A 27,466-nucleotide genomic window follows, 5' to 3' on the forward strand; every position below is an offset into this window, starting at 1 on the left:
CATTGGGGTACATGTGCTCCTATGCATCAGCACTCCTGTATCCCTTGGGTAAATTCCTAGCAGTGCTATAGCTGGGTCATAAGGGAGTTCTATTGTTAGTTTCCTGAGGAACCTCCACACTGTTTTCCAGAGGGGCTGCACCAGTTTACATTCCCACCAACAGTGTAGGAGGGTGCCCGTTTCTCCACATCCTCGTCAGCATCTAGAATTCTCTGATTTGCTCATTTTAGCCACTCTGACTGGCGTGAGGTAGTATCTCAGTGTGGTTTTTTTCTCTGTGGCTTTAATTCACATGTTTTAGTGAACAGTGATGGTGAGCATCTTTTTAAAGTACTGGTTAACCATCCATAGATCTTGTTGTGTGAAGCATTTGTTCATATCTTTTGCACATTTTCAGACAAATTTGTTTTAAAAAGTTTTGAGAGTTCTTTATATATTCTGTTTGCCAGACACACTTTGTTAAGTATGTCTTTTGCAAATATTTCTCTAATTTGTGGTTTGCCTTTTTGTTTTCTTAACGGTAACTTTTGACAGGTTTTTAATTTTGATGAATTCTAATTTATCCATTAGATCCATTTAAAAAACCACACACACACAAATATGTGTCTTTTTAATGGCTCATGTTTTTTTGTATCCTATCTGAGAAATCACTGATGTAGCCGAAAAGAGCCATAAGTGTTTGTTTCTGTGTTTTTGTAGCTGGGGCACGGGGCTCTGACAGTTCCCAAACAGAGCAGGTTTGGCCACTCACCCCTGACAAAATCCAAAGACAGAGAGACAAGCAGTGGTAAAAAAGAAAGGAATTTATTTCCGTGAGGTCAGCACCCAGAAGATAGCAGACTAATGTCTCAAAGACAGTCTCCAAAGTGCTGAAAATACTTCCAGGTTTATATAAGGAAAATGTAGGACAAAGGTGGGTGGGTACATGCAGGTGGGCAGTAAAGGTCAGGCTGATCATTGTCGTGTGGTCAATCACATGAAGTCATGCTGGCTCAGTCAGTTCCCATCACAGAGATCCTTTGCCTGCAGGGTCTTTTGCCTGAGTTAAGAGATAAGCTGGAAAGAAGAACTTAATCAATTAGAAAGTACAGACTGAGGTCATAATGAAGGTAGCTGGAGTCCTCTTTCATTTTCCTCCAGAAGTTTTGTATTTAGCTCTTATGTTTATGCCTGTGATCCATTTTGATTTAATATTTGCATATGGTGTAAAGAGGTTAAGGTTTGTCTTTTTCCCCCCATATAAAAAGTTTCCAGTTATTCCTGCTTCATTTATTGAAAGGACTGCCTTCCCTGTTGAATAACCTTGGCACCTTTGTAAAAAAAAAAAAGATTTCAAGTCTGGGGGCATGAAAAGAAGCTGATGGAGTTTCTGGTAGTGGCAGATACCAGTATTGTGGAAAAAATTAGTTCATTTCAAATTAAAGTCAGTTAATCACCTTTCTTTAATAGCACTGTTTTAAATAACTAGTTGTAACAAGTTATATGAAAGAGATAAATGGAATGTGTGTAGGTCAGTAGAGATAAAAATAATACTATTTGCCTATGACAAGGGACTAACCTGAACGTTTAAGAGACTCAACAAAAACATATCTTGAAGTGGGATGCTTAAATCCTGGGTTATGAAATGCATCTAACTCGATTCGGTCATTTATTTTATCACTAGATAAAATATAATGAAACACATAATATTTGTTTTATTAAAAAAAACGGAATCAAACAAGATACAGGGCCAAATACAGAGAATTATAATACTTTAATAGAATGAAAAGAAAACAAATAATAAGAGAATATAAAAATATATTCTCCTCCTGGCTGAGTAGTCGTAATATAATAAAGATGACAATACTAACAAAGTGAATTTATAGATTTAATACAATACCAGTTAAGATCCTGATAGGATGGAATTGAACTTGATTGATAGTATAAATCACAGAATAAAAGAGCAGGAAAGAACTTCAGGGAGGAACATTTTTAAAAATTATTCTTGTTCACAAAATAATTTGAGAGGATTAGAATTAGGTGCATCTTTTGTAAGTTTAAATGAGGATAAAAGATCAGGAGCCATACAGTGGAAGTAAGAGAAGAGATTAGACCAGAAGTCTAGGCTAGGTGTAGTTACTGAAGTTAAGTATCAAATTGATTGTGAACTTTCTGGCTTTCAAGGTAGAAAGGGAAACTTGTGAGTTTCACCAGAGTTTGCATTTCTTAAAGGCTGCTAGGCTGGCACTGTAAATCACTTAAGTGGGCTGGGAATAAGACACTAGGGAATATTGGACACTTTGAACTTGATATGTATGTGCCCAATATAAGGATAGCTTCTGCTTGATTCTCACTGGTCTTTGGCATGTGGGTAAATGGCCCAGTGATGCTTATTTTTCAAAAGAAGCCAGAAATCTGTTGGTGGAAGGAGATGAGGGGAGCACACATTACCTAGTGCCTGAGTCTGTTCAGGCTGTTATCACTAAATATCACAGACTGAGAGGGTTATAAACAACAGAAATTTAATTCTCTTAGTTCTGGAGACTGGAAGTCTCAGGTCAAGACACCAGAATGATCACATTTTCATGAGGGCCCTCTTTCTGATTCATTGCTAGTACCTTCTCACTGTGCTCTCATGTGGTGAAAGGGGATAGGGATCTCTTTGGGACCTCTCTTATAAGGGCGCAGCCCCACCCATGAGGGCTCCATCCTCATAACCTAATCACCTCTCAAAGCCTCCTAATAATAGCACCTTTGGAAGTTAGGATTCAACATATGAATGGGAGAGAGGCACATTCTGACCATAACATCTTATTGATCATCTGGTCTTTAAATATTGGCAATTAGTGTTGGCCGAACAAAACAGGTAGAGAGGAAAAGGCTACTCATTGTCTAATTAATGATTATGTCGTTTAGAGGAGAACAATAAGGAGTTTTGCTATTCAAAACCATCACTTACCTCCAAAGCATATTAACAGGACTACCCGGATGCAGGTTAGTAACAGTGATGGAAACAAAATAGAAATATCAGAAGTAAACTGATAGTAGTGTATGAGAAAACAAGTAAAATAAAAACTACTACCATTGATGTTTAACAAAAGACATTGTTGAATGATAATATGAAGGAAACTACATCTAGAACTATTTTAATCTCATACCATGTAAAGTAAATTTTAGATGAGTTAAATATCTTAAAACAAATATTATACTTTGGTATAGAGAGGAAACCGTTTATACATTGGTGAAGCATTAACAGTAGTACCAAGGTGGGCATGTTTGGTTGTCAACATGAGTCTCTGCTACAAAGATAAAAACAGTGCCTTGAGAACAGTATTTATGTTTTTCTATGATGGGTAAGATTTTTCATGTAATTGGAGATGTATCCATAAGGGTAGATCCAGAAGACAGGTAACCAAGTATGGTTTACATTTTTAACCAAGGATGATTTGCATTAGAGAAGATAACATTAATGTGTTTGACCTAAAGATCTTCATTTGTGAAATGAAGATAATAGTAGTACCTACTTCCTAGGGTGTTTTGCGGGAATACATATGATTAATGGTGTCTATTCCTGAGCACATTGCCTGGAACCGTAGATGTTAACTGTGATTTATTATAATCATCTTCATGATTATTATCTTCCAAAACAAGTTTCAAAGTTACTTATCAAAGCCTTTTTCCTTTTTAACCCAGATGGGGAAAATGGCTAATTTAGCCAACTTTACATCTGTGGAGTTTACAAAGCACTTTCACATATTCTGTCTCATTGATTCTCACTCTAGCCCTGGGAACTCTTTGAATTTCTTCTCAGTGGGGGTTTTCAGGATTTAGTCTTCCGTAGTCACAGCTTGGTTTCTGGTCATCACCCTTTACGGCTCCACCTATAAAGTCAATTCAGACTAATTCAAGAATTCCCCACTCTGACCACAGCCTTCTGTCTTCCCACCTTTTGCATTCTTTGCCTACTAGAGCCATTCGTTGACCTTTAGTCTTTTGACTCCTGTACTTTCTCTTAAGTGCTCTTGTTTTCTTTACTTTCAGCCTTACTTTCTCTTACAATTTTTCATACTTTCGTGATAATACCCAGTACCTGTCTCTGCCTTACTCTGTCATTCTCAAAGATTCAAAAGAAATCTGTATTGGGCAACGTCCAGATCAGCAGTGTATGAGGGACCCAATTTTTCCACATCCTTGCCAACACTTGCAGCTATGTCTTTTTACCATACCCATTTTAGTGGATTTGAAGTGGTAACTCATTGTGGTTTTGATTTGCATCTCCTTCATGACTAATGATGTTGAGCATCTTCTCATATGGAGCACATGCTATGGAGAAGTCTGGCAGTTCCTCAAAATATTAAATACAGAATTGCCATGTGACCTAGCAATTCCACTCCTTTACCCAAGAGTAATAAGGCTTGTAGACCAATATTCATAGCAGTATTATTCATAATAGCTAAAAAGGGAAAACAATGCAAATGTATACCAACTGACGAATAGATAAACAAAAATGTGTTATATCCGTACTATGTAATGTTATTCAGCCATAAAGAAGAATGAAGTATTGATACATGTTGTAACATGGACGAGACTTTGAAAACATGCTAAGTGAAAGAAGCCAGTCGCCAAAGACCATGTATTCTATAATACCATTTTTATGAACTGTCCAGAACAGACAAATCTATAGACATAGAGCATATATTCCTGGTTGTCTAGGGCTAAGGGTTAGAAAGTGTAGCTGAATGGAGAGTAACTGTTAATGGGCCTGAGATTCCTTTTTAGGGTAATGAAATGTTCTAAAATTAGATTCTGGTGATGGATAAACAACGCTGTAAAATAGGCTTAAAAACATGTTTTTGAGCTGAATTGGACAAAAGTTTGAACTCTACGGTTTCCAGGCAAATTTTATGGCATGTAAATTATATCTCAGTAAAACTATTAAACTAAAAAGAAAAATAAAGCTCTGGTCACTGAATCTTGGCACATACTGTTTGTCAGCCTGAATGCTGGAACACATTGATTTTGAGAATGTTCCTCGTAATTGTGTAATATTGCCAGTGAACTTGGGGTTAGGGGTATTATTTAATCCAGTCAACTGGATTAAATAGAGTACTTTTCTTTCTTGTAGCTCTTGTGAATTATTATTATTGTTAAAGATTTTATTTTTAAGTAATCTCTACACACATCATAGGGCTTGAACTTAAAACCCTGAGATCAAGAGTGGCATGCTCTACCAACTGAGCCAACCAGGTGTCCTGAGTTATTTTCCTAAAAGATGACTTAGGGGTACCTGGGTGGCTCAGTTGGTTAAGCATCCTACCCTTGGTTTCAGCTCAGGTCATGATCTCAATGTTCGTGAGTTCGAGCCCTATATGGGGCTCTGTGCTGACAGTGTGGAGCCTGCTTGAGACACACTCTCTCTCTCTCTTTCTCTCTCTCTCTCTCTCTCTGCCCTTACTCCCTTGTACTCTATCTCTCTCCCTCACTCTCTAAAATAAATAAACTTAAAAAAAATTTTAAGATGTTTTAATTTTCTTGTTTGTCTCAGTTTAGTATGAACACAGTTTGCTGTCTGACTCTTGGTTACCATTCTGGTAATTATTTCTCCCTTTGTAGTCTATGTATAAGGAGAAGACAGACACTTAGCTAAGTAGTAGAATTATTTTTTCCCCATGCCTTTTCAGTTCCATGCCTTTGTTTTGGCTCTTGCTCATCTTACTTTGCTCTTAGTGTTAATCTCTTTGGGCGACGTGGACAATCTGATCAAAATTAGAAGTATGAAATCTCTCTTCAGAAAACTGCGTGTGAATTTGCACACCAAATTTTGCTTATAGTTCCAAGAGGGGCACAGATTTCATCAAGGATCAGAATCCCAACTCTGCACACCAACTTTGGTGATCATTCCTGGGGGTGAGGCAATCATTCATATGCTGGTAATTCTACTGTCTCTATCTCCTGCCTAATTTCTCTGACAGAACATTCCAGCCAGCTGTCTAGTCTCACTTGGACACTCCACAGACACTCCAGACTCACTGTCTGCAGTACGAGCATGATCTTTATCTCTTAGAACTCTGTTCTTCCTCCTGAGATGCAGGTCTTATCAAACAGAACAGGAGTCGAAACCAGAATGCCCTGACCACCCTAGTTTAAACAAGATCATTTTTTTTTTAAGTTTATTTAATTATTTGGAGAGAATGAGAGCAAGAGCATCAGTGAGGGGCAAAGAGAGAGAGGGGGAGAGGGAGAGGGAGAGGGAGGGAGGGAGGGAGAGAGAGAGAGAAAATCCCAAGCAGGCTCTGTACAAACAGTGCAAAGCCTGATGCGGGGCTTGAACTCACAAACTATAAGAGCAGGACCTGAGCTGAAATCAGAGTTGGGTGTTTAACTGATTGAGTCACCCAGTTACCCCTAAACCAGATCATTCTTATTTCTTCTTTCTTAATTTTTTCCATAAATAAGCATCATGCTTAATTTCTTCCTTTCCCTCCACATATAATCAGTCATCAGGTTTTCTTAATTGTGCCTAAATGTTTCTGAAATCTCATTTTCATCCCCATTCTCAGCCTAGTCCAATCATCTTCTCTTGTAGAGATTCAGTAGCCTCCTCACCAGGCTCCTGACTCTCTTGCTTGCCTTTAAAAAATGCCCCACATGGCAGATAGCAAACCTTCAATGGCTCTCCAGTGTCTTTAGGAGAAACTCCAAACTTTCTGACATCTTTGATACCACCCATGAGGTTTGCATGATCTATCTCCAGCTTGCCTGTTCAGCCATCTGGTTCTTCATCACCATCCACCTCATCCATCCTGACATTTTATCAGTTATGCTGTACTGTTTCTCCTTTTATGTTTTTGCATGGTTTCTTCCTTCCTTGGTTCTGCCTCCTTTCCTCCACACCTTGCACAAGCAGGGGAGGAGGCAGAGAGAGAGAGAGAATCCCAAGCAGATTCCGCACTGTCAGCACAGACCCAGCATGGGGTTCAAACTCATGAAACCATGAGATCATGACCTGAGCTGAAACCAAGAGTTGGACACTTAACCAACTGAACCACACAGGCGCCCCTTGCCTTTGCCTCATTAGGATTGAGGGGCAGAGGGAAAGTAGGGCTTTGCTGGCATCAGCCTCAGGGGTCACATTGCCCATAGTTCTGCTCCGCCATTTTCTTCTGTTCCCTGGTCTGTGTTCTTGCCATCTGGGGGACATTGTGAGCATTGCACAATTCTCTCAGCCACTGTCTAGAATTGTAGTTTTGAAGACCACTCACTGCTTTCAGCTTGTTTCTCTCTCACCCCTTAGCTTTGTTCCAGAAAGTAGAGGGCCAGCGGGGTTTTAGTTAATTATGTGTTGCACTAGTTTGTGTTGGGTTAGTTTGGGTCTTTTATTGGCTTCGTTGTGCAGACTCCATAGCTCTGTCCTTGTGTAAAACACAGCCCATCATGGGGCACTTGGGTCCCTCCCTGGAGGGGGAAGGAGGGGGGATGACTGGACTTGTCTTGCTGGCATCCCACGCAGGAAGTAAGAGGCCTCCTCTGGGCACAGTTCCGCTGCGGGTGGAGCGGAGATCCATGGCTCTCTGAAGTCTATATTTAGCCATAGGAGAAGCTCTGCCAGGCCATTGTGTTGTTCCTTTTGGTGTGATTCACTAATGGCAGCCTACTCTGTGGATAGGGGCTGTAAATTGTAAATTGATATGAGGTAATAATTGGCAAAATGATCAGACTCCATTTTTATTCTCCTCTGGGGAAGACACGTGTTAGGAATCACTAACACAGAGGCGATGGACGGAGGGATTTTTCAGCCAGCTTTCCAGCTTTAGTGCTGCAGTGCTTCTGTCCTGATTAGAGAGGACAGGAGCCAAATTTGGCAGGAGGTGGCCAGCAGACTAGTATCTGTTTGCCACTTTTTGCTCCAAAAAGCCTCGCCGCAGAGTTGCCATGGCAGCAGGAGGCAATTGAATGGCAAAGGCTCAGCTCCGGAGCAGCACCGCTGGCGCCCCAGCCTTCCCCTCCCCGGCCTTCAACCCTTCAACCCAAGCCCTTCAACCCAAGCTGCTGGCTGGTTTTGCCAGGCGCTCCCTGTGCTGTGGCTGTTGAAGGCACATGCCCTAATGTAGTGGAGTCATTAAGGTCCTTCAGAGTCTAAGGATGGCTGCCTCTTCTGTCCCCTGTTTCTCCTTGGGCATAGCCCTTTGATGTCCCATCCTGTCGTCCACCTCATCAAATTATTTGCCGGTCCTTAAATATGCTCTTTCATGCTTCTGCACTTTTATACATGCAGTTTTCTCTACCTAGAACGCTCCCTTCCCCGTCTGTCTGGAAAATTCATACTCATTTCCAAAATGTGGCTTACATACTGCCTCCTGCTCTGTAAGTGCTTCCTCTAACCCCTTATGCTCTGTGCAGAATTATAGTTTCCTCTGCCATCTCAACCTTGCCTCATAGCAGAAATGACTGTATTTTTGTTTCTTCTCTTGACTGTAAGTTATTTGCATTTAAGAACTGTTTTTCTTTAATGAATTTTGTATCCCCAGGAGTAGACACATAATAACACTTAGTAGTGTTTGTTGAATGAATGAAATGTCTCTGTATCATCCTATTTAATCCTTACCATGGGAGTGTTGCATACCATGTGAACTGTAGTGTTCAGGTAGGGTTCAGAATCTGCTCTGGGGTTCCAGAGGCTCGACCTGGTTTAATCAGCTGACTTGGTTGGTCTGTAACTCACTTGTCATTACCTTTATTCTCACTTTCTATTGTATTGTATTGTATTGTATTGTATTGTATTGTATTGTATTTTTTATTTAGAGAGACAGAATGCAAGCAGGGGAGGGAGCCTGGGGGGGGAGGGAAAGACAAGGAGAGAGAGAGCTTGAGAGAGAGAGCTTGAGAGAGAGAGAGAGAGAGAGAGAGAGAGAGAGAGAGAGAATGAGAGAGAATCCCAAGCAGGCTCCCTGCTCAGCATGGAGCCGGACACTGGGCTTGATCCCTTGACCCAGGGATCATGACCTGAGCCAAAATCAAGAGTTGGATACTTGGGGCACCTGGGTGTCTCAGTTGGTTAAGCATCTGATTTCAGCTCAGGTCATGATGTCACAGTTCATGAATTCGAGCCCCATGTTGGGCTCTATGCTGACAGCTCAGAGCCTGGAGCCTGCTTTGGGGTCTGCGTCTTCCTCTCTCTCTGTCTCTCTCTCAAAAATAAATAAACAGAAAAATAAGAGTTGGGCGCTCAACCAACCGAGTCACCCAGGTGCCCCTCACTTTCCATTTTAAGTTGGAAGGGCAGTGGCAGAAAGAGCAACACTTGGGAATCAGTCCCCCTAAGGTTCACGTCATCAAGTCAGTTTGGCTTTTGGTTAGTTGTCTAACTTGTACATCTCAGTTCCCTCTTGTTGACTTAGAATGCGTGAGGATAGCGCCTAAGATACTTTGTGGCCCAAAGTAAATTCCCAATAAATCTTTTTCTCTACCTTGCCCTGTCTTCCTTGAAGAAAATGAAAGCAAAATAGAAGTGTAAAGCAGTTTTGAACCATCTCTGGCATCCTTATCTGCATCAGCTCACTCAGTGTTCACTGCCTTGCTCTGAGCACAGCTTTAAAAGTCACCTCTTTCTGTGTCTCTTGTCCTTTTTCCTGAACTTCCATGCTCCAGTGCCCTTCCTTTGCTATACTGCTCTGTTTTCATCTTTAGTGCATCTGTCCCTGCAAGTTTACTGTGTAGATAAACATTTTATTTAGACTTCTCTCCTGTCTGGTCTTTTTGGGGATAACGTGTATTTCAAGAATTTCAATTTGAAATGAATTTATCTGTTTCTCTCCTTCAGTAGTTCCCAGGAGCCTTCTTGACTGTAATACATGCTTACGTGCCTTACCTGCTGGCCTCTATAATGTTTGCTTTACGGTTTAGTCTTAAACATTTTTTGCGATTCCTCTTAACTTTGAAGTTCCAAGCTCGCTTAAGCTGTTTTGCAGATCTCTTTGCAGACGTGTTCTTCCCAATACCAAGCACATGGTGATGCTGCTTGCCCCATCCCGTGTGCGAGTGCCTGCAGGTATCTGGGCTCTTCCATTTGTGAAGTATTTTTCTCTTGTTGCATCTCTTCCTTCTCTTAATCCCACTTTTGGTAGTTGATTCATTCCTACTCCTCTACAGGTAGTGAAACTTAAAGCTGTTTTGTAAGCTATTAGTAGGTTTAGTAGAAGACTCACCAAGAATGGCAATGAAAATTTGCTCTTCACTCGGGTTTCTTGGTTACCTGTGACAGTGGTTCTCCAGCCTGAAAGGAAGGAGCATAGCGGCCCTGGGTGTGTGTAATCACAGTTGCCTGATAGGTGGTTCCTCAGAACCCATGTGCCTCTCCCTTACCCAACCATTTAGCCAGTGGCAGAGTCAAAGCAGCCTGTTTCTAAGAAGCCTTTTTAGAATGTTTTATAGCCCCCTACCTCGAGTCTTTTGTTCTATTGGTTAAAAAAACACTTACCAGTAGATTTGTTGGTTAATCTGGTCTGCCAGTGCCATGCTGATTTGAAAGTTGGTTATTTGTCTCCTTTCCAAAAAATGGAATTGCCACATACAGTTCATTTTGTTTGAAGTGAAAACTGAAACTGATGTAAAGATTTATTTACCTGGCTAAAGGGCATTTTTCAATCAAAAGGCAAGAAGGTACAGTTTTAATGAATCATAAAACTTATCTGTTAGACACATGCATTTTTCCTACTCTGTAAATATTTAGTTAAATGCCATTTAGGTAAAATTTAATTGCTTATGTATTTGTTGCCATGGACTGAATTGAAGTTCAGAATTCTGGAAACAATATTATAAGTTAATACAGAACAGTTACAATGATTTATTATTTTGTAGGAAATAGTTTGGGGATAGAACAGGTTGGACACAGAATGAAACTCAGACTAGGTTTGAATTCATGCTTTGGCATCTACTAGTGCTCTTGGGCCATGTAGTTAGCCCCCTGGGGCCTCAGTTTCATCTTCTGTGGAATGGTAATGGCCTCTAGCTTACAAAGTTGTTGTGAGGAACAAATAAAAGTCATGGATGTGACAGTTCCCAGCACCCAGACATCCAGTAAGTGTTAACAGAATTGGAATCTGAGGCCTATAAATCATTTTAAATGTTGTGTGTGTGCATACACACATGTTGTGTCTATATTGCATTTGAATATGTGGAATGTGTAAGGAATTAAAAACTTATTATATTCATAGACTATGGAAGTGAGTGTTTTGCCTTTAATGGTGTGTATATGTGCAAGTGAGTTTATTTCATGAGCATACCATTTAAAATTATTATTTATTTCTGTTGAAGTAGATTCTTCCAAACCATACACACAGGCTGAAGAATGAATGGTGTTAATTGTATAGTGCTATAGACATTATAGAATTCTGTCTCTTGTGTTATTTTCCTTGTGTCTCCTTGTGGAGGCCTACTTAGTTCCTTTTTTTTTTAAAGTTTATTTATTTTTATTATTTTTTTAGTAATCTCTGTACCCAACATGGGGTTTGAACTGATGACGCTGAGATCAAGAGTCCCATTCTCTTCTGACAGAGCCAACCAGAAGCCTCAAGGCCTACTTTGTTCTTCATCTTCTTTTTTTTTTTTTAATGTTTTTTTAAATTTATTTCTGAGAGAGAAAGAGAGACAGCATGAGCAGGGGAGGGTCAGAGAGAGAGGGAGACACAGAATCCGAAACAAGCGCCAGGCTCTGAGCTAGCTGTCAGCACAGAGCCCGATGTGGGGCTCGAACCCACGAACTGTGAGATCATGATCTGAGCCGAAGTTGGACGCTTAACTGACTGAGCCACCCAGGCGCTCCAAGGCCTACTTTGTTCTTATCAAGGTTGATGACCTAATGGTCATGAATACTCTTACACAGACATTTCTTACAAATAAAGTTTAATGTTAGTGGAAGAGTCATGTTCTATGTCTCTATCACACAGTGTTGAATTTAGTGCCTTACTATCAAAATGTAAATTTCTGCAAAGGCAAGTCGTTTTCTTAACAATACAAATCACTGAATCTATACTGCATGTTAGGGGTTCTATGTACAGTATCAGGAATGTTAAACTATGAAACAGGTGGAATGCAGTTTTATAGATAAGGAAACTGAGTCTCAAAAGGATAAATATATTCCCGAAGATCAGAGAACTATTGAGAACGAGAACCAGAGAGGCACCTGGGTGGCACAGTTGGTTAGGCATCTGACTTCGGCTCAGGTCACGACCTCACGGTTTGTGGGTTTGAGCGTTTGAGTCCCGCATCAGGCTCTGTGCTGACAGCTCAGAGCCTGGAGCCTGCTTTAGATTCTGTGTCTCCCTCTCTCTCTACTCCTCCCCCACTCAATCTCTCTCTCTCTCTCTCTCTGTGTCTCTCTCAAAAATAAACATTAAAGAAAAAAAGAAAGAGAACCAGAAAGCAAGCTCAGATTGGCATGACCCATGTGTGGTATGAGGCTGCTGCTCGGTCACTAAGATAAATCAAAAGAGGATGCTTTAAGGTAACAGGAGTTGGAAATATAGTGAGGACAGTTTTGGCCTTGGAGGGGGCAGAATCCTGCAGGACAGTCAGGGTATCTGTTCTCAGGATGCTGAAAATGCAGTGTCCCTGGTCTAACTGCAAGACCCCCGGAGCCTCTGGCATTCTCTCCTTTTCTCCAAGCCCATTTTTCTATTGTCATCTGCTTTCTCCAGACATTTATTAAGGCATTGGTCATCACTTAGAACTATGCGCTTGACTCCTCTCCTCACCCCAGCTCCACTGCCCACCTACTCACCCCCACGAAAACAGACAACAGGATTGTTGTGAAGATTGTGTGATAAATGAGTTAATAGGTGTAAAAGATTTAATACAGCATCTGGTGCATAGTAAGTACTCAGTAAATGTTGGCTACCATTATTGTTATTGTTAACAGTATCATCGGTGGAGGTAAATGACTCAAAGTTTTTATGACACCTTCTTCAAGGACCTGCATGTTCCCTGCCCAGAGGCAGGCTTTGTGCAGTTCCCTGCAAAGAGCCCCAGGCAGGGCGTGTCCACGCAGCTACACAGGAAGATGGAGGGGTATTAGTCAGGGGGTGCTGGTTTCCACACACTGGGGGTCAGGAGGTGTCTGTCGTCTACTCTGGCTCCCTGTCATCAGCCACAGAAGCAGTCTGAATTTCACTTCCAAATAACACTTTTTTTAAAAAAATAATTTTTTAAAAGTTATTTATTTATTTTGAGAGCGAGAGAGAGAGAGAGCACAAATGGGGTAGGTGCAGAGAGACAGGGAGAACGAATTATAATCAGTCTCTGCATTTACACAGCGCGGAGCCTGACACAGGGCTCGAATCCACAGACCACAGGATCATTACTGGGTCTGAAATCAAGAGCTTAACCCACTGAGCCACCCAGGTGCCCCTACTGTTTAACATTTAAAAACAATCTGTTTCAGTGTAATTTCTGATTAATCTTCCTTTTTCTAAAATATGAAATGTACGGAATACAAAAGTGGTAATTTGAGACTTGAAAATTACTTTGTTGATATGTAATGGACCTTTTTAATAAATAATATTTATTGTAGCTATCTCAATTCAAAAGTCATTTGCATTTACTAGAAAATGAGAATTCTGAAAAATAAAGAAAATTAAAATCACTTTATTCTAATATCCAGAGATGACTGTAGTTAAAATGTTGGCATAATTCTCTCTAGTATCCATTCAGTGTTATGTATTCCATTGTATGTAATTTTACAGTTCATTTTTATAATTACATACTAATTAGAAAAAGTTTATATTTCATTTTTATCATTTTAAAATTTTTAAAAATCTTTTATTTTTTAATCTTTTTAAATTTTTAAAATTTACATCCAAGTTAGTTAGCATATAGTTCAACAGTGATTTTATTGATTCCTTAATGCCACTTACTCATTTAGCCCATCTCCCTAATTTAAAATTTTATACATAAACTATAATTCTCGTTACGTAGCAGTATTGAAATATTCTAGTAACTTTTGGGGCATAAGCATGACAAAGAAGAAGAAAACAAATTAATTCTCAAAAAAAACTAAAATAGATAATTTCTAATTATAAAGTACACATTACAAAAATTTAAATATTAGGAAAAATACATCATGACCAATAGGAGTCCTGCAATTCCTCCAGTCCCCACTATTAACAGTATGTTTACAAGCAACTAATTAAAAAAAAATATATATATATATCTGATTAGATTTCTGAATTGTCTGTCCATCTTTGATAAAATTTGTGAAGGGGTACGTGGATGTTCTTTGCTTACAGGCTTAGTCACGTTAGGCAGTGAACCAGAATGTGTTTTTGCGAAATAACATCTCGATATTTTTCTCTATGCTTTAGGTATGTGTTCTTTTTGGATCCATGCAATCTGGACTTGATAAACCGGAAGATCAAGTCTGTAGCACTGTGTGTAACAGCATGTCCGAGACAAGAACTGAAAACCCTGAGTGATGTTCAGAAGTTTGCAGAGATAAATGGTGAGACATGAGTCCGTCCAGGTCCTCACCCCGGTCACTTACTCCCACTGGGACATACTGTGTGCTTGCATTCCAGTATAAATTTGTACTAGTATTAAATAAATCACCAAGGAACCTTAAAAAGAAAAAGAGGATTGAAAGTCCTTGTGGACTTCCTTGATAAAAAAGATTATAGTCACCTGGGGAGCTTGTTAAAACTCCAGATTCCTAGGCTCCCTCCAGGGAAATTCTGAGTAGGTCTTTGGGTTCAGGAAATTTGTGGGTTTTTTTTTTTTACAGGTGTCTCAAGTGTTTGAGCATTTGTAAATGACTAGACTACTCTTTGTGAAACTGTTTTTTTTTCTTTTTCTCTTCATAAATACTGATTAAAAATATTTTGATTAGTGTATTTTATTTTTGTCCCTGGATAACAATGTAATATATGTCTATTATAGGAAATTTAGAAAATTCAGGGAAAAGAAAATGAATACCCAAAGTCCACCAGATGTTTCTATTGTGTTTTGCTTTTTTTAATTTCATATTATCTCATAACCATTTTCCTAAGAGTAAAGTTTTAAGAAATTTTGAGGTTAAACATATGGGAATTAGTCGAGAAAACAATCATAGTCAATTTCTAACTTGTAACTCCGCTCCCTTGGGTTTCTAATTTCCAGGTACTGTCCTGAGTTCCCTCTGACTTGCCCCAGTTCTCTTCAGAGAATGTTATTTTTAACTTTTCTTCATGCAGGGCCCCAAACTGATAGCCTGTGTTTGTGAACTTCCATGGGTGTCAGGTTTGCGTTCTGTGCGTTGGAGTCCTCAGAGCTGCCTTAGCCTCGCCTGACTTACAGGCTGGTTCTGGTTCCTTGGAAAAAGGACTGACTTAGCATCTGCCTGGTGAAGCTTCTAGCTGCGTAGAGAGACAGCCGGGGAACACAGCAGCACACGTCCCTCTACACAGCTCCAGAGCTTTCTGATGGGGCTGCGGGCTCTTTGAGGGCAGGAGGACTGCAGCTTTCTAAGACTGGCCGTATTCCTGTCACTACTGCTCCAGGCCCTCAGTGTAAGGTAGTAGGAAGAGCACGAGATTAATGTGACTGGATTCTGCTTCTGCTGCTGTCACTAACTGGTTCTGTAATGAGGCACAGAAAGTGTAGCCTCTCTGAACCTAGATTTCCTCATCTGAAAAAAGTGGGTTGAAAACAATGCCTCCGTCATAGAATTGTTGTTGTGAGGATTTGATGAGATAATACATGAATACTTGGCCCTTGGTGGGCACTGAATAAAGAGGTGCCAGCTACTCTTCAAGATCTTATTATTTATTCCCACATGATATCCTCACACAGATTGATTTGCTGAGTCTGATACTAGAACTGTCGACCCTATCACTATCAGGTTCCTTAGGGAGAAGTGAGTTATCCTTTATGGGTTTTTCTGAAATCTTAGGCAAGGTGAGCATACATGGTGCACTTTGGGAGGTGGTGGTGTTGAGTTGTTGAGAGTATAGGCTCTGGAACCAGATCATCTGGGCTCAAATATTGGTCCTACCATGTACTAACCATGAGACCCTAGGCAAGTTATTGATCTCTAGTTGCCTCAATTTTTCCATTTATGAAGGGGCAAATATTTGTACTAAAACTGCCTCACAGGGTGTTATAAGGACCTCATGCATGGAAAATGCTTAGAAGAGTGTCTCGTAAATTGTAAATTGCTGGAAAAAAAAGTATTTGTTACTGCTGTTCGGTTATTACTATTAATGTTATTGTTCCCCCAATGGAAGGTAGTAGTCTTCCTGCCTCTAGTCTCTCTCTGCTTCTAGACCCTTACATACTACTGCCGTGTGAACGTTGCTAGAGCTTTAGTCATGTTAATCCCTTACTCAAAAGTCATCAGAAGTTATAAAATAAAATGTTATATATCTTACCTTGGCATTCAAAGCTATGATCTAGTGCCAAACTATCTTCTAACATGTTTTCCTGAACCCACTGGATGTGAGTCTTGGTCCCTTGAACCTGACATGTCAGCTAGAGGGGCCAGAAGAGAGTTAGTTCCTTGTTCACCGTATTGCCTGCTGTGATGATCTGCTGGGGAGATCATCTGCCCCATGCAGCCTGGCTGGTATGTTTATTTCCAGGTCATTATCCTTCTAAGTGATTATGATACTGAATATGGCCTATTAAGGCCAGTTTATAAGACCTTTCTGGTGAGTGTTGCAGCTTTGTTTCTTTCACAGTCTTACACAAAGCAGGTGTTCAAGAATATTAATGAATAAATATTATTCCAGAAAACAGACTTCTTAAATTGGTGCCTAACTACACAGGCACCCTTAGGCTTTTCAGGCAGCTGTTTGCAAAATAAGTCAACGTGTTAGGCATAAGAAAAAGTTTTAATAATGGCAGCATCAAGAAGCACAGCAGTGGAGGATAGAGAAGATAAATATTTTAAAAGGCAATAGAAAAACTGTGAACTTATAATAGAGAAGGGAGCCTTTGGTGGAGGAACTTAAATACCTTTATTTTAATAGCAACCCTAAGTTGAAAATTTTTGGTTTTTTTTTTTTTTTTTAAATGTGGATTGTTCTTTGGATTGGTGACTTAAACTGGACCTGGTAAGGGGCACCTGGGTAGCTCAGTCAGTTAAGCGCCTGACTTCAGCTCAGGTCATGATCTCACAGTTTGTGAGTTCAAGCCTTGCATTGGGCTTTGTGCTGACAGCTCAGAGCCTGGAGCTAGCTTCGAGTTCTATGTCTTCCTCTCTCTGCTTCTTCCCTGCTCACCCTCTGTCTCTCTCTCAAAAATAAACATTAAAAAAAATACTTAAAAAACTAGACCTGGTAAAACTTAATTCCAACATTATTCTTGTCACTGAGAGAATTCTTTATCTTTTTGCATTATCTTTTTTTTCCCCTTTGTCTTTCCATCATTTGAGGTGCACACTGATTTGGAAGGAGGGAATGATTTTTATAGTTACCTGTATCCCCATGTTGTTAACAGCTACATTTCTATTAGAAAATGCACAGGCCCTTTGATCTCAGTTATGTCCATCAGAGAAGAACATCTTCAAGAGCTAATTTAGGTTTAAATGGGAAATTTCCAAATCTGTAAGAGAGAATTGCTCAAAATCCATGACAGAGTCCAAATGTAAGAGCAAACTCTAGAGCTCTTAGAAGAAACTATAAGGGAAACCTTCATGACATTATATTGGCAATAATTTCTTGGATATGAACCAAAAGCTCCGTCAACAAAAGAAACAAAATAGGTAAACTGGACTACATCAAAATTTAAAACTGTGTGCATCCAAGGACACAGCAGCGTGAAAGGTAATCCGTGGAGTAGGAGAAAAGATTTGCAATTCATTATATTTGGTGAAGGGTTAGTACCCAGAATATATAAAGAATTCCTACAACTCAACAAGAAAGAAACAAACAACCCAATTAAAAAATGGCCAAAGGACTTGAATAGACATTTCTTCAAAGGTCTATGATGGGCCAATAAGAAGGACATGAAAAGATGCTCAACATGCTAATCATATGGGAAATGTAAAAGAAAACCATAGTGAGATACCCCCTTACACCCATTAGCTCAGCTTAGAGAAAAAACCTCCAATACCACAAAACAGAAAATAACAAATGTCAGTGAAAGAACAGAGAAATTGGAATGTTTGTGCATTGTTGGTAGGAATATAGAATTGTATGTTTGTGATGGAAAAGAGTTTGGAGTTTCCTTAAAAATTAAAAATGGAATCAGCACAGAGGATTTTTAGGGCAGTAAAAATACTTTATATGATACTATAATAATGGATATATGTCACTATATATTTGTCCATGCCCATAGGACATACACTAAGAGTTAACCCTTATGTAAACTATGGACTTTGAGTGATTATGATATGTCAATGTGTAGGTTCATCAATTATGTCAAATGTACCACTCTGATGGGGGATGTTATAATGGAGGAGGTTATGTGTGTGTAGGCACAGGAAGTATGTGGAAAACCATTTTATCTTCCTCTCAATTTTGCTGTGAACCTGAAACTGCTCTAAAAAATAGTCTTTTGGAAAATAGATTACCATATGACTCAGCAGTCCCACTTTTAGGTATATATCCAAAAGCATTGATAACAGGATTTCAGAGAGATATTTGCACACTCATATTCATTGTAGCATTATTCATAATAGGCAAGAGATGGAAGCAACCTAAATGTCCATTAATGGATGAATGGATAGAGAAAATGTGGCGTATACATACAATGGAATATTAGCCTTAAAAAATAAGGAAATCCTGTTATATGCTACAACGTGGATGAAACTTGAAGTTGTTATTCTAGGTGAAATAAGCTAGTAACAGACAGATAGGGTGGTGGTTTTCACTGGCTATAGAATTTCAGTTTTGAAAGATGAAAACATTCTAGAGATCTGTTGGACAACAGTGTGCATATAGCACTACTATATACTGAAAAAAGTGGTTAAGGTGGTCAATGTCATATTATGTGTTTTACTACAATTTTTTAAGAAAGGAAGGGCATTCTGACACATGCTACAATATGGATGAACCTTGACGACATTGTTAAGGGAAATAAGTCAGTCACAAAAGGACAAATATAGTATGATTCCACTTATATGAGGGACTTACAGTAGTCAGATTCAGAGAGACAGAGTAGAATGGTAGTTGCCAGGGGCTGCAGGGTGAAAGGAATGGGAAGTTACTGTATTTTGAGTAAAGAGTGTGAATTTTGCAAGATGAAGAGTTCTGGAGATAGACAGTGGTGATGGTTGGACAACAATGTGAATATACTTAATGCTACTGAATTGTACGCTTAAAATAGTGTTAAGGTAGTAATTTTTTTATTATGTGTATTTTACCATAATTAAAAAGATGAAAGTGAATAATCCTGTTTGGGGTAGTAACTTAAAAAAAATTTTTTTTAATGTTTATTTTTGAGAGAGAGAGAGACAGAGCATGAGTGGGCGAGGGGCAGAGAGAGAGAGAGAGGGAGACAGAATCTGAAGCAGGCTCCAGGCTCTGAGCTGTCAGCACCGAGCCAAATGTGGGTCTTGAACCCACAGACTGCGAGATCATGACCTGAGCCAAACTGGATGCTTAACCCACCCAGGCGCCCCTGGGGTAGTAACTTTTTAAATGATATTTTTAAACCTTATTTTAAAAGGTAGGGGGACCTGGGTGGGTCAGTAGGGGGACCTGGGTGGCTCAGTCGGTTAAGCGTCCAATCCTTGATTTCAGCTTAGGTCACAATCTCATGTTTGTGGGTTTGAGCCCCTTATCAGGCTTCATGCTAACAGCACAGAGCCTGCTTGGGATTCTCTCTCTCCCTCTCTCTTTGTCCCTCCTCCACTTGCATGTGTGCATGCTCTCTCTCTTTCAATAAATAAATAAATAATCTTAAAAAAAAATAAGGTGAAATAACATTTTTCTTACCAGACAGAAAAGATAATGTAAATCATTTTCAAAGAGTTTTAAGTTTCCATGACAACCTTTGAAAGTGCTTTTTAGTACTTACAACTATCCATTTGTGTGAACTTTTATTACCTTTACAAATTATTTAAAATCTTTATAAGGGAAAGCTAACTTAGGTTCCTATAATACTGTTTGTAAGAAATGCATTTATTAGGAAACAAAATATTTTCTTAACTCTTTTAGAAAAAAAAGAGGAGGTGTTTTCTTGGACCCTGAAATTTATAAAACGCCTCTCTCATATATGTCTGACCAGTATAGAAAATTTTGAAGAAGTAGCTGGACATTAGATTGGTTATGTGGAGATGCTGCCACAGTACAGAGAGCTGTAAGAGGCAAGCAAAAGAATTTAGATCAATGTAAAAGTTGAAGCTGTGGTATGTGAGTTGGATGATAGGTGTACAAGTGTACACTGTCTTAGTTTGGTTTGTATGATACAAATATAAATATGATGCTAGAGAAGAAATTAAAAATTGGCTTTGAAAAAGTAAAATTGGCAGGGTACCTAGATGGGTCAATTGATTAACTGTCCGACTTCGGCTCAGGTCATGATCTTGCAGTTGGTGGATTGGAGGCCCATGTCAGGCTCTGTGCTGACAGCTCAGAGCCTCAAGCCTGCTTCGGAATCTGTGTCTCCCTCTCTCTTCCCCTCCCCTCAAATATAAATAAACATTTAAAACATTTAGAAATTAAAAAAAAATAAAATTGGCAAGTATCATAAGGAATCTGTACTATGTTGGTTCTTTGCTTATTGTCTTCATGCAGTAATACATGACTTCTGTGGGGCGGGATCATGCTCTCCCTTTTTGAATATCCGAGCCCTACCTCATATAGGAGCTTTTCATGTTTTTTGAAAGAAGATGGATTAGACTTCTCTCTTCATCTGTATTGGCACTTCCTAATTTCTCATTCTCTCAGCACACTTTATCCTATGCTCACTTCTGAATCTCTGTCAGTTGCCACCAGCAGGTAAATTGTTTAGCTTCATTCTAACCAGAATTGATGTGAACCTTTGTTTATTTTCTTATTCATCTCTCAATAATTCATCTTATTCATTCATTTATCTTTCCAAACCATACTATCCATGTGAATATTCATAACCTTTTCTTTTTGTAAGCCCTCTTGTTTTTCCTCTTTCCTAACCTTGTACCCTACAGAGAAGACTAAAAACATCTGGTGAGAGCTTACACCTGAGTTATTTTCAGCAGAGCATGAATCCCGTCTCTCATTTTACTTCCCTCCAGTTTCTGGTGAACAGGTTTCCTTCTTACTTTATTATTATTTTTGAAAACTCAATGTATACAGTGTCCCTCCCTCTGAAGCCAACTTCAGCTTTATATGAGATTTTCATCTGAACCCAGCCTGCCCATGTGAGGCAGTGAAGGAGGCTGGGGAGAGGGAGGTTATGCCTGTTTGGACAGTCCTTTTCCTTCCTCTCTCCCTACTCTGAGTCTGGCCCATAGTTCATCCCTCACTTTTCTCCACTGTCGCTGTTGTTCAGATCAGTCAGACTTGAGCCCTGCATTGTTTCACCATACCATTTATTGAGACCCATTTTGTGCCATGCACAGTGCCAGATGCTTTGGGGGTCATTTTATTCTTTCCACAATCTAAAGTCTAAATAGCAGTTTAGAAATGAGAACAACCTGTAAGTTGTGGGCCCACTGCATGTTCTCAGTGGGTGCTAATATTTTACATGGAATACCTTATTATCTTTTGTATTACTCTTATCAGACTTTACAATATCTAATTTGTTTTCCCTAACACAGTAGTAAAATGGCAGAAATCTTATCTTCCTTCTTTGTGTCCTGTTTATAACATGTGAGAAATCACTCCCATTTGTGAGTGCTTCTTCAATGTACTGTATTTTGTAGAAAGTCTGAGAGCTTTATGACCTACCATTTAGACCATGTTCATACTTTGTTTGAGTAGAGCCATGAAGGTTGGTGTTTTCTCAGTGATCATTGTTCTGTCTTTGAAGCCTCAAAGCTTATGTGATATATCAGATAAAATCTGTGAATGTAAATAAGCCTTTGATTATCATTTTCTGGGTGTTACATAGAAGGTTAGTATCAATAGGGATGCCTGGATGGCTTAGTTGGGTAAGTGTCCCTCGGCTCAGGTCACGATCTCATGGTTCATGGGTTCAAGCCCCATGTTGGGTTCTGTGCTGACAGCTCAGAGCCTGGAGCCTGCTTCAGATTCTGTGTCTTCTTCTCTCTCTGCTCCTTGCTCATTCACACTCTGTCTCTTTTTCTCTCTCAAAATTAAATAAACATTAAAAAAATTTTTTTAAATAACAAAGTATCAATAGATGATCAGTATATTTCCCTCTCTCTTACCAGTCAGTAAGTAACAATAAAGCTTAAATCACAGAGTTAGTATTGATTTAAAAAAAATTTTTTTAATGTTTATTTTTGAAAGAAACAGAGCACCACCAGGGCAGAGGCACAAAGAGAGGGAGACACAGAATTCGAAGCTGTGCTGACAGCTCAGAGTCTGACGTGGGGCTCGAGCCCACAGACTATGGACTCTGAGATCATGACTTGAGCTGAAGTCAGATCCTCAACCGACTAAGCCACCCAGGTGCCCCTGATTTTTTTTCTTACAGCAAATCAAAAGATTGGACTTGATATCATTTATAAATAAAGAAAATGATCAACCTTAGCAACTGATTTAATTGCCTCCAAGTCAGAAACCAGCAAGGGGGAAAAAAACCCTTACGTTTGATAGTGTAATTTTAAGTAATTCCTTCAACAATTAGTTGAAGGTTAGCACCCATCAAGTGTGTGGCACAGAAAGGAAGACAAGGTACAGCCCCCTTGTTTAGGCAGCTTGCATGAAAGAAGACAAACTTTTCATTGTCCTTCACAATACCTGGAAGTCTTGCAAACAGATGTCCAAAGTTAATTCACTCAGCAAATATTTATTGTGTGCCAATAGTGGTTGAAAGATAATGTTACACCACCAGCTGGTTAATGGGGGCTTCTTGGGAATCGCAGATATGTCCATACTTTTACTTTTACTGGTTACTGGAAACTGAAATTGGAAATTGCATTCTTCCAGCACACACATATATATATATGCTTTCTTAATTACAGATATATATATGTATGTATATTATAACATATATTATATATATTATATATATATACACACACATATATAAATATATATATCCTTATATATGCTTTCCTAATTAGAGAGAAAGGGGTTAAATTTATTGGACCTCACACAGCTATGTAATTTGTTTTTCATAATGAAAACTGTTCTACATTGGGAGATTTTCTTTTTTTATTAACTACAATTTTCTAAAGTATGTTTTCTCTTAATTTAGTATATCTTGCAAATAACACTGTGATAGCAAATCCAGCAAAATTTTATTTTATTTATATTTTGTTTAACAGAAAAATTTTAATGTTTATTTATTTTAAAAGAGAGAAGGAAAGAGCTGGTGGGGGGGGGGGAGGCAAAGAAAGACGGAGAGAGAAAATCCCAAGCAGGCTCTGCACTGCCAGCCCCGAGCCTGACATGGGGCTCGACCTCACCAACCATGAGATCATGATCTGAGCCAAAAACCAGGAGTTGGGCACTTAACCGGCTGAACCACCCAGGCATCCCCACAAATCAAGCAGAATTTTAAAGCAAGAAGAATTAGCCTCTAACTTACTAACCCCATTTTGTGTTTTTGTTTCAAATTGGTGTTTTAGACCAGTAATTCTCAACTAAGGGTAATATTGACACTACATGCCCCCCCCCTTCCTACTCCCCACACTTAGCAGTATTAGGAGACATTTTTGGTTGTCACAACTGGGTGAAGGGTTAAGGGGAAGGTACTGTAATCTTGTGGGTAGAGACCCAGGATACTGCTAAAGACCCTTCAAAGTACAGGACAGCCCTCTACAATCAAGAACTGCCCAGCCCAAAATGTTATAATACCAGGGTTGAGAAGTCCTGTTTTATATAATTTGTAGTGAATAGTGAAAAGCAAATAAACATTATATATAACAGATAGCACCAAAATAAGAGCTTAAAAATGGTTATTTCATATTTTTTTTCAATCAGGATGTCTGTTGTATTCAACAGATGGCTTTTGAGTACTGCCTGTGTGCCAGGAGAGAGGGGTCCCACATATTTTGAAGGCATAAAGTCTCGTTCTCAAATAGCTCACTTTCTAAAAGTAGACATGATACGTAAGCTAAAAAAGTTACAAAATAATATGCTAAGTTTTATAATAGAACTAAGCAGTAAGTAGCTTTGGGTGCATCAGATAAGGCTTCCTGGAGGAGGTGAGACTTGAGTAGTTTGTAGAAGGCTGCTCAAACTTGAATACTCAGATGGTAGTTAGGAATGGATGGCCCACGCAGGGGAAACAGCATGTGAAAAAGCGTGAAAGCTTGTTAAATAGCAAAAATTGTGGGTAGTTTGTTATGTTATGTTTTGTTTTGTTTTTAATTAAAATTTTTTTAAAATTTATTTTTGAGAGAGAGAGAGAGCATAAGCGAGGGAGAGACAGAGAGGGAGATAGAAGATCAGAAGCGGGTTCCGTACTGTTAGCAGCGAGCCCGATGCGGGGCTTGAACTCATGATCGTAACCTGAGCTGAAGTCAGATGCTCAATCGACTGAGCCACCCAGCGGCCCTCTGAGTAGTTTATTATGTTAAGATGAGGCTGGAGTTTTAGGCAGAGGCCTGCTTTAGGAGAGCTTTGAGCCAAGGAGTTGGAAATTATCCTGAGGGCAGGAATATGATACAGCTAACTTCCATTTTACAAAGACCCTTCTCAAGGTTGTGTGCAGCATATAAAGGAGAAACCCTTTGGGAGAGTAGTTTGAACCAATAAGAGATCTTAAAGGTCTGAGATAACTCATGGAAAGATCCAGTTATCAGGACTTGGTATCTTAAATGTCTTAAAGGGTATATGAAGATGATGGATAAAGAAGAAGATATAGGACGACTTCCCATTTCAAGTCCTTGGGGATTTCATGGATGGTAGAGCCATTATCAAGGATGGAAAACAGATGGAAGGAGGCAGAGCAGATTTGGAGAGTGGGTGATGGAAATGTCTTTTTTCCACCAAACATGTTGTTTCCAAGATATCTGTGGAATGTCTATTTTTTGCCCAGAGGCTTATTGAATATTTGTCTGATTATGACTATTAGGAATGGCACAGAAGAAGCATTGTGGCCTAAGAGTAGAGAATTTTATTTCTGAATTTGTCAGTGATTACTTATAAGCCCTTGGAAGTATTACTTTTTTTCCTCATCTATAGTGTTTGGAGCATGGTGATAGAAACATACCTCTTAAGGGAGTTCTTATAAGTGATGTTGAGCTAAAGAATAAATAATTGAGTATTATAAGTCACTTGAAAAATTATAGTAGTTAAACATTCTGGGGACTATAGCAACTGTTTACCAAGATAAATGTTTATATACCCACGTTGGCTTCCTAAGATCACTCATTTTGAATAACATTGCTGTATTGCATGGATTGCCTCTGTTGTGGTTTAGATAAGCTTTTGTTTTTGGTTTTAGGCTTCATTACTCAAGTATGGTTTTCCCTGCCTTTTGTGTTCGAAGAAAAACTTTGTCTTACTGTTTCTGACCAAACCTCTTGTGCTAAGTATTATTTACACTTTCACTATTTAAAAAAAAAAAAAGAAGATGGTTACCACCTTAAAAGTTTTCACTGAAAATGCATCAGCTAATAAACATGAAAGGAAAAACAGTTGTAACATTTTGCCATTACTGGGTTGTTTTAATGTTCTTCTTTGAGGCTTCTCTGTCCCATCAGCCCTTTGAGCAGGAAGCATTATAAAGTTTCTTCTGATTGTTACTACTAACGCATTGGAAAGATCTTTTTCCTTTAATCTATTTAGTACAGGATCTATTTAGTACTGGCCTGTGTCCCAGAATACCATCAGAGATAAGGCTATTATCCTTTCATTGAGCATTATCCTGGGAAAGTATTTATAAAATTGAACCCTGTTGCACCTGCTGACCTCCTTTTTTAAATGAAGAAAGGGTGGAGACGGAGATTATGTTCACTGAATTCAGCTGAAGCAGTGTGTTTGACGGCACTGACACAGTGCTTTCGTTAGGACCTTTCATATTGTGTAAATCGATTCCATCTTGGACTCTGAAAGAAATAAGTTGACAATTCAAAACAGGAAGTTGATGATCACATTGGGTACTCTGCAGTTAGTGGCACAGTGGCTGTTTTTCATGAGCAATCCTACAGTAGGACTCCTGGATATTTCAGGATTAATCTAAAATGTTTGCTTGCCACTGCTGCCGTGTTTTCTCTAAAACTGCTGTAAATAGAATCTAGTGGCATTATCTTCAGACATGAAATATATTTAATATTCATGCTTAACTTAAAAACAATAAGTCATTAAAATGGAAAGAATGTTCAAAAACGATTTTAGTAACTTAGTTTCCTCGCGAGTCTGTCTTAAGCTGAAGAAACTTAACAGTGCCATGTAACTTTCAAGTATCTCTTTAAAAAAATCTTTCATTGTCAAATTACTTGAATTATCTTTATCTAAAATAGATGCTACATATTTTATCTAAGTATGATATTTACAGCCCAAATATTTTTTTAACCTTTTAAAAATATTTATTTATTTATTTATTTTTTAAAAATATTTTTATTTATTTCTAGGAGAGAGAGAGAGAGAGACAGCGTGAGCAGGGGAGGGTCAGAGAGACAGGGAGACACAGACTCTGAAATAGGCTCCAGGTTCTGAGCTGGCAGTCAGCACAGAGCCCGATGCAGGGCTCGAACCCATGAACCATGAGATCATGACCTAAGCGAAAGTCGGACGCTTAACCGACTAAGCCACCCAGGCGCCCCAAAAATACTTATTTATTTTTGAGAGAGAGAGAGAGAGAGAGAGAGAGAGAGAGAGATGGAGAGATGGAGTATGAGTGGGGAAGGAACAGAGAAAGAGGGAGACACAGAATCTGAAGCAGCCTCCAGGCTCCCAGCTGTCAGCATTTCAGCACAGAGCTGGACGTGGAGCTCGAACTGCAAGATCATGACTTGAGCCCAAGTCAGACGCTCAACCGATTGAGCCACCCAGGCACCCCTACAGGCCATATATTTAAATACGCAGCAGGTTTGTTGCTGGTTTGGGGGCAGCATTACTGAATTAAATGCAGGTTTGTGGCCTTTTAAAATTTCTTTTGGGGGCACCTGGGTGGCTCAGTCGGTTAAGCATCCAACTTTGGCTCAGGTCATGATCTCACAGTTCGTGGATTCGAGCCCCGCGTCAGGCTCTGTGTTGACAGCTCAGAGCCTGGAGCCTGCTTCTAATTGTGTGTCTCCCTCTCTCTCTCTGACCCTCCCCTGCTCACGCTGTCTTTCTCTCTCAAAAATAAATAAAACATTAAAAATTTTTAAAAATAATAAATAAAATTTCTTTTGATTGATAGGACAAGGTATAAATGAAATAAAACCACTCTAAAGTTTGTTCTCCCAGCAAATCTTTTTTCTGTATTCTCTTCTAGCTCTTTCTTACATTCTCACATGACATTTCTATAG

At 39.2% G+C, this 27,466-nt stretch overlaps 1 protein-coding gene across 1 annotated transcript in view; it reads left to right on the forward strand.

Moving 5' to 3' along the window:
• The window catches only part of SLC44A1 (solute carrier family 44 member 1), a 125,708-nt gene that overhangs the window by 48,272 nt on the left and 49,970 nt on the right, over positions 1-27,466 (forward strand). Inside the window, exon 4 of the mRNA XM_077769757.1 lies at positions 14,337-14,473. Coding sequence (XP_077625883.1) covers positions 14,337-14,473 — 137 coding nt within the window. The remainder of the gene's footprint in view (positions 1-14,336; positions 14,474-27,466) is intronic.

Source organism: Crocuta crocuta, unplaced genomic scaffold (genome assembly GCF_008692635.1).
Source record: "Crocuta crocuta isolate KB4526 unplaced genomic scaffold, BGI_CrCroc_1.0 scaffold95, whole genome shotgun sequence".
Lineage (NCBI taxonomy): Eukaryota > Metazoa > Chordata > Mammalia > Carnivora > Hyaenidae > Crocuta > Crocuta crocuta.